General features: G+C 36.3%; 1 protein-coding gene across 1 annotated transcript; it reads right to left on the bottom strand.

Moving 5' to 3' along the window:
- Window positions 1-253: 253 nt before the first annotated feature.
- LOC129281647 (cytochrome c oxidase assembly protein COX18, mitochondrial-like) lies at window positions 254-8,732 on the bottom strand. The gene is made up of 5 exons (XM_064113358.1): window positions 8,614-8,732; window positions 6,718-7,424; window positions 5,757-5,907; window positions 4,574-4,806; window positions 254-1,714 (listed from the first exon to the last, which is right to left on the bottom strand). Exons 2-5 carry the CDS (start codon window positions 7,393-7,395, stop codon window positions 1,463-1,465), a joined length of 1,314 nt encoding a protein of 437 aa, XP_063969428.1. The 5' UTR covers window positions 7,396-7,424; window positions 8,614-8,732; the 3' UTR covers window positions 254-1,462.
- Between the last annotated feature and the right edge of the window lie 4,601 nt (window positions 8,733-13,333).

Raw genomic sequence — 13,333 nt, 5'->3', positions numbered from 1 at the left:
CCCTTCCTCTCTCTCTCTAATCCTCCCTCCCTCTCCCTCTTACATTTCTGTCATTGAATGCACAGTCATACATGCTCCATCGACCTTTTTTTAACTTTTTAAATTACATTTATCCCTCTCTATCAAAATGTTTTGAAAAGTATGCAGTACCAATCAAAATTAAAAGGTCACGACAGTTTTCATACGGGTACCAATGTTAATCATTCAACCACATTCCATTTCCTTTACACAACAGAAAGTAATGGGAATAACGTTTACAATTGAATGTTTTTATTTTCTATCAGGGACATCAATTTATGATGGGGAACATTTAAATTTAAGAGTCATCTTTTGCTGATAGCTGTGTAAGGGAGTGTTATCCTGTAAATTTACCAATAATGCACATTTTATCTAGAATTTTCAAAGTCATTTTGAAGTCACAGTTTTAATGTGACCAGATGATTTATATTCCCTATTTATTGAAACTAATGTCTTGTCAATGCATCTATGTCTACTTAACAAAGATTGCACAAAAAGGACCTTGCACATTTTGGGGGCATAATTGCCCTGTTAGGCTACCCAGACCCCCCCCCCCCTCTTTCACCCTATTAAGCTGAAAGTCATTTTCACATGTTATTAATTGATTCGTTTTTCTCATCAGCAGAAGTCTAGTTTCAATTCCTACCACAGTCCTAGTTCAAACCCGACCTCAGCTAATATTAACCTTAGCCATTCATTTCTGACCAAAATACACTTTTACCTGTGATGTGTAAACTGATAATCATTATATCTATTAATAACTGATTGCTTTCAGTTTGAAAACATTTCTCGGTAAATATGAACAACAGATGCATATCTCTGACAAAAAATGCTTTAAAGAATCCCCCCAGTTTTCCTGAAAGCCAGCAACAGCATCCTGATATCAAATATGGCTTTTTAATTACATACTGGCCGGTAGAGGTGCACTTCTTTCATTTTCACAGTAAAACTTGGGGAAGGATTTAGTTGAAACCACAAGTACTTTACAAAGTACACCTGCATACCAAGAATATGAAAGTACATTGTAGTGATTTCCATTTTTATCTTTCATAAATATTGTCTCTGTACGTTGGCTTGAAAATGAGTAATTTCAAGATCACTTTGATGTGGTGTAGTGGTTCTGACTCTCGCCTTGAACACAGAGGGTCGTGTGATCGAATCCCACCGCGGTCCAGCGTCCTTTGGCAAGGCGTTAATCCACACTTTGCCACTCTCGACCCAGGTGCTAAATGGGTACCCGGTAGGATGCGAAAACCTATGTAGTATGCCTCGCAATTGAGTCTTGGAACTCTTGTTGGAATGCTTCCAAGGGAGTGGAGAAGGTCCCCTTTTTGAGGTCTTTGGTATGACTCGGTCAAAGATCAAACCCACGACTTCCCATTCATGAGACGGGCGCTCTACCACTGAGCCACCATACCTGGTCACGTTCACCATGACAACTTTGTCATAACTTTGTCTTCTTTGATTTCGCTTTCTCTCCGTCCTGTATTTCTTCCAACAGCTCATCCTTTTTGCCCTTCCCTCCTTCCTTTGATAGGTATCTCACCAGGAACTCATCTCTCAAGTCCTTGAAGGGAGTGTCGGTGTCACTCTGCGAAGAGCGCATCCCCAGAGCGCGCCTGGCCGATGGAATCTTCAGGAGGATGTTCTGGCCCAGGCCGTAGAATGCCGATATTGACCAATAGAGGGCCATTGCCTACAGATGAATAAGAAAATTAAACATTTTTGTGTCAAAAGAAGGACTGGCAAATGGTCTAAAGGCAGACTGACCCTAATTGGAATTTTTATTTGCATTGGGTCTGGAGCCTAGTCCAGCACAGTTTCAACTCTATGTCAATTCATCTAATTTTGGAAAAGCTAAAAGTACATAATCCCTATTTGTCTCTTTAAAGGTCAAGTCCACTTCAGAAAAATATTGATTTGAATAAATAGAGAAAAATCAGCTGGCATAATGCTGAAAATTTCATCAAAATCGGATTTAAAATAAGAAAGTTATGACATTTTAAATTTTCCCTTATTTTTTCACATAACAGTGATATGCACAATTCAATGACATGCAAATGAGGCAGTTGATGATGTCCTTCATTCACTCTTTCTTGTTTTTTATTGTTTGAATTATACAATATTTCATTTTTTTATATATTTGACAATAAGGACCAACTTGACTGAACCATATAGCATTAATAAATGCTTATTCCACATGTTCAGGGAGGAATTAATTGTTGTTTCACTTGACAATAAGGAGACAATTAGATTATTTCATATCTCATATAATAAAATATAAAAGAAATAGTGAGTGGACGACATCATCAGTCACCTCATTTGAATACCGACCATGACGTGCATATAACTGTTTTGTGAAATTAAGCAAAACTTTAAAATTTTATAACTTATTTTACATCCGATTTTGATGAAATTTTCAGTGTTATGCTTGTTGGATTTTTCTCTTTTTATTCAAATCAACTTTTTGTTGGGGTGGACTTGTCCTTTAAGTCTGAGAAAAATAACCATGTAGAAGACTATTGCAAGGAGTCCAAGAACAGTTACCGTACTTCAGCAAAAGGAAGCAAGTTACAAAAGTATCATTTGTTGTAAATGAGCAATATGTGTTCATCATTTACATAGGCGTCCATGCAATTTAACAGCATATGTTCTTCAATATCTTTCCATAGCAATAACAATCATTTTCCCCCAAAATTTTGCCTGCACATGCAACATACAAAGGGTGTTTCAGAAACAACAACTCAAATTTGACTGATGTGTCACTTGCTTCCTTTTTCCAAAGTGGGGCAGAGGGCATAAACATGATTTTGTCAGAAGACAGATAGGAACTATTGACTCAATTTTATTGCATTTTTGTTCACTTTCTATAGATACCGTACTGTATAATCAAAGGAAATGAAAATCTTTGAGGTTGATTAGATTTCGTCATAAAATTCATGAAAATAATGCACCTTGCATTTATAACTTGCCTTTTTTTTTTTAATACAGAATTTACCCATGCCTTCCAGGGTATTTAAAAGGCAAACATATATATAGTTTTAAGGTGATCTAGAACTATATGTCCAACCTAGTTCCATAACGGCCATTACAATGTGATTGCCCTCATTAGTTCTAGACGACTCTCTACTTATTTCCTTAAGGGAAGTTTCTGTGTTTCCTGAATGCATTTTAAATCTAATATAATCACTTTTCAAGACGGTTGAAGATTGCAATCAATTTACGTTTGACAGGTGAGCAAGTCAGGGCAATTTTATTCATATCTGCTTTATATTACTACCCTATAGGCATACTTGATTCATTCGTAAATAAAATTCTATCAAAATATAATCCCCCCCGACCACTTCCCATACATTGGTTTTATCAATGAATAAATGAGATCTAGTTTTTACTGTACATCCATATTTTTCCTGTATATAATTTATAATTTCTATTCATTAATATCAATTTTTTTTAATTTTAGTATACATTGCCAAGTAAGTCAATATTTTGCAGAATAATTTTATTTTCATGTACAATATGTAATAATAATAATAACAATGTGCCTTGGAATAGATTATTTCTAGAAAGATGGCGCTGTATAAATGCCTATTTTTTTAAATCATTAATATTAATGTTCCTCTTCATGATTATGCTTTGATACTTCAGAAAATATTTCGGAAGTCAAACTTTCTAAGATCAGACATTTCGGCTGGAAAAGACTGCCATCTAAACTGTCTGTTACTTAGGCCACACATCTTTTGACTGGTCTGCAATCTTGTTCGCATTTTTACTGCCTTATGATGCCTATACTGCTAAGAATATTACAACTAAAATTGTTATTAACTGAAATATTCACGGTTCAGCAAAGGCAAGACTGGTTTTAAATTGTACTGATAATAATGTCTACTATTGAAAGAATTGCCTCATTTCTGATATAATTGTTATTAAAGGTCAAGCGAATAATGCAAATCCCAGAAAAATTTTGATTCGATTCAATAGAGAAAAATCAAACAAGCATAATGATGTAAATTTCATCAAAATCGGATGTAAAATAAGAAAGTTATGACATTTTAAAGTTTCGCTTATTTTTTGCATAACACTTATATATTACAACTCAATGACATGCAAATGGGAAACTTGATGTCCCTCACTCACTATTACTTCTTTTTTTTTAATTGTTTGAATAATACAATATTTCATTTTTTACAGATTTGACAATAAGGACTTGATTGCAGCATAAATTGTTAAAACAATGGTAATTCTTCGTGTTCAGGGAAGAATACAATTTTGTTTCACATGACAATGGGGAGAAAATTAGAATATATCAGATTTCATATAATAAAATACCAAAGAAATAGTGAGTGGATGGCATCATCAGTCTCCTCATTTGCATACCGATCAGGATGTGCATATAACTGTTTTGTGGATTACCAGTAATTAAAATTTAAAAATGTCATAACTTTCTTAATTTACACCTGATTTTGATTAAATTTTCAGTGTTATGCTTGTTGGATTTTTCTAATTTATTCTAATCAACTATTTGATGAGGTAGACTTGTCCTTTAAAAACTCACAGAAGGCATGTAGGCAGCAATGGGGATCATCGCCACGGAAACAGTCCTGAGGGTGTTGTTCACATATCGCTGAACTCTCGTCACTCTGCCCCTATGCAGGGCATGCATCTCGATGTTACTAAGATTGAGTAAACCCACGAGGACTGGCAAGATAAAGGTCGGGTCTGGTGCGACGAGGCTAGGGAACCAAAGAACCCCTCCTGTTGCTAGGTCAGGCACTATGCTTGCTGGGTCTGAAAGACAGAATATAGAATGGCATTGTAATGATTAAGGCCGAGTCAAAGCTAAACAATGACACAGCCTTCTCACATTGGCTTCTGTACAAAACTGAAAATTTAAAGGAGGTAGGAATCGTCCAGCTTCCTTCCCACAGGATTTCACTAATCTTACACACTTAACATATCTCAGTGCTTTTACAGATTCACATCCCGGTAGGATGCGAAAGTTATTGTATGTTTGAATTTGCCAGCGCCATTACCAGGCTGCGATGAAGGCAAGGAATGCTCCCCAGGGAGTGGAAATTGTGCACTTTTCGTGCGGGATTGAAATGAATCCAATGACCGGGGTAATAATATGCTGTAAAGCGTTTTGTGCTGTTCTGGGAAAAGCGCGATATAAAAACTGACTATTATTATTATTATTTTTACTCCATTTATTGGATTCAATCAGTTATTCTTGCACACAATGTATGCACACCCTCCACTTCCTAGGGAGTATTCCAGTCAGCTGTCATGTGAGGCACTCATGATGCTGGGCAATCTACAATAACTTTCACATGCTCACAGGTACCCATTTAGCACCTGGTTGAAGAGTGACACAAAGTACATTGGAACCTTTAGCAGGGTGACAGTTTATTCCTGAAATAGAGTTCGTTGGAGTATCGTCTAACCTGTCAAAATTTACAATTAGAAAGAAAAGTTAGACCTCTAGGATGAATAAAAGCCATTATATCAATGGCTCTGAATAGAGTGATCCATCCATGTTTATATATTTAATCTTAATATTTTGTACAATGTATTTTGTTGTGATTTTTATACGGTAAATAAAACCAAACCAAACCCTTGCCAAAGGAGAAAAGTCCGTGGTGGGATTCAAACACATGACCCTCTTAATATTAGATGGCAAAAGTCAGAACCACTACACCACGGTGCTTCCACCAATACAAAACAACCAGAGGACTTACCAACATACATCCTTTCTGACAAGGCTCCTGTCATGTTGCGTATAGCCAGGGAGAGGAAGATCCACATGGGAAGCTGGACCAAGAACAGTATGGAACCTTTAGCAGGGTGACAGTTGTCCCTGACATAGAGCTCTTTGGAGTATCGTCTAACCTGTAGAAATTAACAATCAGACAAAATAGTCAATAGCAAAATACAATACAATGCTTGGAAACTTAAATGTTAAATATTACTTTCTCACTTTACATCTGATTTCGGATTGGAATTTCCAGCATTATGCTTGTTTGATTTTTCAAATCAAAACATGTCTGGAGACTTAACACTTACAGATTAAAATAGGGCAATAAGATTAACTTTTTCAGTGTCTCTCAGACACAAGATCTTTTCCTTTGAGACTGAGACGAGATGATGAGAAATAAAATAATTGCTTCGCGACGGAGGCATATCTAAAAACACCAAACAACCCATCCAGAAAAATTATTCAACAAACTGAAACATTACACTAATCATTGTCTGAAAATCCCTGTACGCCACATAGTCAAAACCATTATTATGGAATAACATGGTAAATAAAACAAAGACACCACTCTGAAATATGAATTTTAAATTGAAGCATACTGCAATGATAAATGTAGCGCAAAAAGACAAGGAATGCCTTCAAGTGAACATGTAAACGCAAAGACATCTGAAGTTATCTTTTTCAATAACTATTAATTAATGACATTTACCTCATTTCTGAATTCTGAATCACTCTAATTATTTATGTATTATGTCTTTAATTCAATTTTTAAGATTGAGTTTTTTAATGTATTTATTTTGTATTGTGTAATAATTGTGTAATAAATAAAACTGATCCATCAATCAATCAAGCTTAACAAATCTGTTTGATGAAATATACCCCTAGTGCATATTCAAAAAGCTAATTTTCATTCCTTCAAAACCGAAAAAGGATAAGAAACTCACTAGTCCTACAAAGGCACGTTGAGCCCTCTTCTCAGACCACTTCTCGTTCTTCGCCCTGGCTGAAAGTCTCTCCACAAAAGCCCTCTTTGCCAGAGCAATCACCTCTGGCTGCAGGTTCTCAACCCTTACGCGGATGTTCTGGGAGTAGATCGCGAGAGGAAGGGTCAAGGAAAAGCGCAGCGCGAACGTCGTGACGACGATAGTGGCCCACCAAGGTAAACCAGTTAATGAGTGGACGTACTGGAAGACACCCTCTGCAAAATGGACGGGTTGGGAGTTCAGCAGTGCCTCATAGGCAGTTGTGGGCTCTGTTGAAGCGTGACGAACATGCTGCCTTGTTGAAGCAACACCCGAAGGTCGCAGAAACGTTGCTGACGATCCCGGTGAAGATGAGTGGGAAGAAAAATGAACCGCTCGTAAATGATTTAGATGCTGATTGAACGGCTGATTTGTCTTTCTCCCGGGTGCTAGTTCATTGTTTCTTGATACATTTCTTTGAGAGTTCAGAGATGACAATGATGAATGAACATGGATGTGCAGAGATTGACTACTCGTATTACAATATGGTAACGATACATCAAGGTGATGGGAACAGCTGATCCTGGGCTTGAAGACAACCCTGTGGAACCTTCGTTGGAAGCGGGTCAGAGAAAATGGTCTAAATGCAGGATGATACATGTTTCTTCCATTCAAGATTTCAGTCTAGTCTGTATAGATTCGGGGGAAAATCAAGAGACTGATCATATTACATAATTATGGAGACAAACAGGAATAGACTAATGAACAACTAGAAACTTATTGTAATAATCCTTACACCTAATTATCTTACGTGCTGTTGTATTGAAATATTAGCAATTAGTTGTTTTTTTTTTTGGGGGGGGGGGGCGGCTGCGGTCAGAGTTAACTGGCCCACGCCGGTTAACTAAATCTTTGAACTGCCATCTTCCTTCTTTTTATGATGTAGATATTCTTTCTTATTTGACTATCTTCGCATACATTGCACTGTTTTCCAGTTTGATTCCCTCAATCAAAAAACTTATCATTTGCCCACTGCAATCACCCTGCCTGTGGGGAATCTACATGTAGATCTATATGGTATGCCAATGCAATACACAGCAAAAACTTGAATTTTGGGCATATGTTTGTTTACGCCCTCTATTGGTGGAATGTAAAATTGCAAGAAAATTTTCATTTTTCAATCTCTGTTTTTAATGTAGAAAAAATTATTAAAAGAATTCAATTTACGTAAGAGCCAAGTTATTACTTAGCTGTAAATGTAATGGAAACTGATATTAGTGTAAAAAAATCAAGCATTTGTCCCCAAGAACAAGAGAAAATAAGCCAAACATTGCATACTTTATTTCACCGCACAGGGAATAGTAACAGATAACAAGGTTATATAATGAGTGAAACTTATCATATCAGACTTGAAATTGAATCGAGTCAGTGCAATATCTTCTATTTTCCCCAAAAAATTAATTTATTTGTTCTCCAATTTTCCTATTCTGTCGTATTTTACTATCCTCTACATATCATTGGCTATGGCTATTAAATCAAAACATTTGAAATAAAATAACTTTTCCTTTCTTTAAAAAAGTAGAACAAAGTCTTTGCCTTGCCCTTTTTACACAGACTCACACAGTCGGTCTCACAGTCACAGCCTAACTCACACTACAGAGCGACAATGCATGATATACATTAATTACCGTACATAAAAAGTAATATGTGGGACTTATATTATTTTCCCATGAAGATTAAGATACTACTGCCGACGACTTCCTTGTTTATTTATTAGTTCCAATGTGCTTAATAATAACTAGTTTGTATGATTACAAGTTTATTAATATTTAATTGAAATATGCACGGAATATTGGCATAACTGTTACAAAATATTACCTGCCTATTTTTCTTGTCACGAGCAGCCGCTAGCTACAGTAAAGAAGAGTAGTCAAATTCTACAAGAAAATTACTATCATTTATATATTTTTTTCAATCTTGATCGTAAAATGTTCAGTGTGAGACTAAATATTTTAATTGGCTTAGATCAATATGAGAAGACGTGAGCCCTTTTATGTATGTCAATAAAACTTTACATTATTTTTAATCTTCTTTCCGGTCTCTAACTTCCTTCTATTTTCTGTCCAATTTGTTATATATTTCATGCTTCTATAAGGCATGTACTAGATGATTAGCACAAAATTTCAGGTTTTGAATTGAACAAAACGAAGTGTTGATATCGGACTGAAAATTACCAAAAAAGAATGGTAGACCAATACTATATTAAAACGCGAATTAGTGAATTAAGTTTGGAGGAGCTTGCCGTGAGATCTTGACTGACTTTTAAAAATTATAATTCAATTAGGGAAAATAAAGATGGATAGACGTGTCAAATCCATCGGGTGATTGATAAGAGCTTGATAAAGGAGAATTAAAGGCCAATCAGGGCCGCCCTGCAACTATATATATATATATATATATATATATATATATATCATATAACTGATCAAGTAATATATGCCATTTAAAGGGATGCACCGGGCTGAAGAAATTTATATCTAAATATACTAAAATTCTCAGAGCAAAATGTTGAAAATTTGATCAAAATCGGATGAAAGATATTACGAAGTTATTGAATTTCAAAGATTTACATTATTTTGTTTTAGGCAAGTTCGTACGTGAATATTGATGAGGTCACATCCACGCTTTCCTTGTACCTGAAATTATAATTGTTTCCTTTTTTCATAAATGTGTACATGATTTGTCTCCATTATGATGGAATAGGTTGCAGCAAGAAATAACTTATGCACTTATACTTGTTTAAGTTCTTTTTTTTTTGATAAACCTAATTTCATATTAAAACAAGCTAGTGGAACGCCTCTGGCAGTCTCGCCTGCATTACGCGATTTAATATAGCAGCAGTGCTAACTTTGAAAACTACTATAAAATAATCATTCACAAAAACACCATTCATATAATGACATAATACCACGTTCATTGACCATAAATGACATTTGAACGGTGACTTAAAACTTGTCAACTACACTCATGTCCACATTTCATTCACTCTATCTATAAACTTTCAAAGTTATGATGGCAATTCAACAATTACCCCAACATGGCCTAATTTTATTGACCTTAACTGACCTTTGACCTTGGTTTTGTGACCTGAAACTCACAGGGGATGTTCAGTGATACTTGATTACTCTTATATCCCAAGTTTTATGAACTAGATCCATAAACTTTCAGAGTTAGGATGGTAATTCAACAAATACCCCCAACACGGCCAAAGTTCATTGACCTTTAATGACCTTTGACCATGGGTGTCGATCACGGGGGGGATGGGGGGGGATATATCCCCCCCAATATTTCAAGTGGGGGGGATGGCCTGTATTCATGGGCGTCAATCCAAACTTGAGCATGAGGGGGACACAATAGCAACATGCAAGCATGTCACTTTTATAGGTATACTTTCCAGATCCATTACACTTTCGTCATACTCCACCGCTACATGTACCGTATGTCACAGGGGCGGATCCAGCCTTCGCCAATAGGGGGGGGGGGGGCCCGGATTTTTTTTCACCCACATTTTCCCCGATCGGCCGCTCGAAGTTAATTTTTGTTTGTTTCTTTGAAGGGGTAATATATTTATATATATAATATCATAAGCCTTATTTAAAAAGTGCGAGCTTTTTGTTTATTTTATGTATTTTGTTTTAAAATTCAAACATTTTGGGCAATGTTTATGATCCTAAACGAGATGTGTATCTAACTAAATAATTGCTGCGAGCGCGAAGCGCGAGCAGAAATTTTTAATATACGTTTTCATCTGATAAAAAAAGGATTTGTTACCGGCAGCTTGTTAGCCATGAAGACGTTACATATTTCAACTATCAAATTATGCGAAGCGCGAGCTGAAAATTTTGACATTTTTACCGGAAGAATGAAAAAGGTTAAGTATATAGCTAAATAATTAATGCGAGCGCGAAGCGCGAGCTGAAAAATTCGAGATTGAAACCTAAAAATTCGACACTCTTTTCATATTTTGTAAATCATGAAAATGATGAGTAATTGGAAATCGGCTTCCTACATAAATAATGCGAGCGCAGAGCGCGAGGACAAATTGTTTTATTTATTTTTGATATACGCTTTGATCTGATCTGTTAACGGCTGCGTGTTAGCCATGATGACGTTACATATTTTAACTACCAAATAATGCGAGCGCGAAGCGCGAGCTGGAAATTTTGATATTTCTACCTCAATTTTTTATATTGTGATCTGAAACTGGATAATGATTTAAATAGAGAACAAGCTGCGTATCTAAATAAACGCGTGTTTCAGATTTCGACCTAGAACATGTAAAATTAGGGTAATTTAAATACATTTCTTATCATGAAAAATCAATAAAGCGAGCGCAAAGCGCGAGCTAAAAATATATGATATTCCGCTCTGAAAAGGGTCAATTTAAGCTCTGTTTTTCAAGCACTTTGTGGGAAAATTGTGAGGTGGATATGGATCAAAGTTAAAAAGAGCTGATAAGTTTCATTATTACTTTGAGTTTTGACATAGCGGACCGGGACATTATGTCATCATATGAAAATGATGACTATCTTCCTATTTCTCTTCCTAAGCATGAGAGCGCGAAATCTCTTAATTTTATGGCCTGAAAACTGGACATTTAAAGGATTTTTGTAATTATGAATAAGATGCATGAGTTGATATATTTCAACAATCAATGCGAGCGGAAATCGCGAACCGAAATTTCTGATAAACTGCATGTGATCAAATGGGGATTTTAAGTAGTTTGTTTTAGAATTAATATTGAGATAAACATAACTCACCAATCAAAATGCGAGCATGCAGCGCTCGCTGATACGTTTTCACAATCTGACCTGAATAGGGATATTTTGATAACTTTATGGAATACAGAAAATAATAGGTACCTGACAAATCAAATTTTGCGAGCGCGCAGCGCAAGCAGAAAATGTTAATATTCAGACCATAAAACAAAAATTTTACAGAACACTTTTTAAAAATCAAATTTGCAAATCAAACAAAATAATGAAAGTTAAATTTTCGAGCTGAAATATGTTTTGTATATTGACTTCAAGATTTGATATTTAAGCTCCATATTGAGCAAGATATGTAAATCACCTAAAAGGCGATGCGAGCGCGAAGCGCGAGCAAAAATTTTATATCCCGGCATGAAAGATTTGTTATTATTACTTTCCAAGTCTTCCCCTTATCTTATTCACTCGTCTTCCTCCTTTTATGTTTCCCTTTCTTTTTTTCTCCTCTCTTTTCCCTTCTTCTCTTTTTTTCTTTATTTCCCTTTGTTTTTCTTTTTTTTTACTCCGCCAATAGGGGGGGGGGGCGGGCCCCCTGGATCCGCCTATGCTGTCATGCCGTGCATACCCACATGAAAAAAACCCACCACGCACGTGCGGGTCTCCATGTGGGTGCTCGCCTGTACCCCGGCGTCGTACGTACAGGAACGGCTCATAGACGGCTAGCTGCGCTGCTTTTGAATGCGAATTTACCCACCGTTAATTGCATCGAAAAGTTACATGACAGTTGTTTTTTTCTTTATATTTTTTAAGGGAATCAACTCTCATTTCCTTGAGAAGGTATGCACATATCCCCCCCCCCCAGATGGTCACACTTCTTTTGTGACAAAAACATGGGGGGGACATTTGATAATGTGTCCCCCCCTGAAAAAATCATGGGGGGGGGGGACACGTCCCCCCCGTCCCCCACCGATTGACGCCCATGCCTGTATTATCATCCCCCCCCCAATATTTTGGGTAGAAAAATTATAATAATGATGATGAAAAAATGAAAAGTTTGATCATGATGATTATAGTGATGATTATGCCATCAATCAGTTTGTTTCCTTCGCAATTTGTGTATATTGTTATTAAATAAAAACATTCTTTTTCAGGACTATTAAACAGATGGGTGGAGGTTCAAGATGAAAAAGAGTGAAATGTTTTTGTATATGATATTTTTAACACATGACATAAAAGGACCCCAACGAAAAACAACTTTTGTGGATAGGGTGTTCCATCCCACCAGTGGTGAATAAATTGATTTTAATACATCAATGATTAATTCAAAAGGGTGGACAATAAACGGGAGTAAAAGGGTGGCAAGATAAATCGTCTAAGGAATGACCATACAGCTATTACATACAGTAATAGCTCTATGGAATGACGGTAAGCCCGATGGCGCACGAGAAGCCACACAGTTTGTCATTTGTGCTAGTCTTAATAAAATTATTGGTCCGAATCTGCATGTTATCATCATGCATTAAGAAAAAAGATATTGCCAGTCGGGTTAGATTTAAGAGAGAACTTGTATACACAGAGGCGTCGATCCGGGGGGGGGGGGGGCGATCACCCCACCAATGAAAATATTTGGGGGGAACATATCGTTTTGCCCCCTCCCAATAATTCCGCATGTGCTACTAAAAAATAAGATTGTAATGCTACACTGAAACCAGCAGCAAGCGAGATTGAGATTCCAACTCGATTTTGATTTAAAATCGTACTCAAAATGTCTGCTTTTCAGATTGGAATATAAAAATTTTCAGCTCGCGCTTCGCGCTCGCATCATTTCT

Source organism: Lytechinus pictus, chromosome 18 (genome assembly GCF_037042905.1).
Source record: "Lytechinus pictus isolate F3 Inbred chromosome 18, Lp3.0, whole genome shotgun sequence".
Classification (NCBI taxonomy): Eukaryota; Metazoa; Echinodermata; class Echinoidea; order Temnopleuroida; family Toxopneustidae; genus Lytechinus; species Lytechinus pictus.
This window is presented reverse-complemented; position numbering and strand designations above follow the sequence as displayed.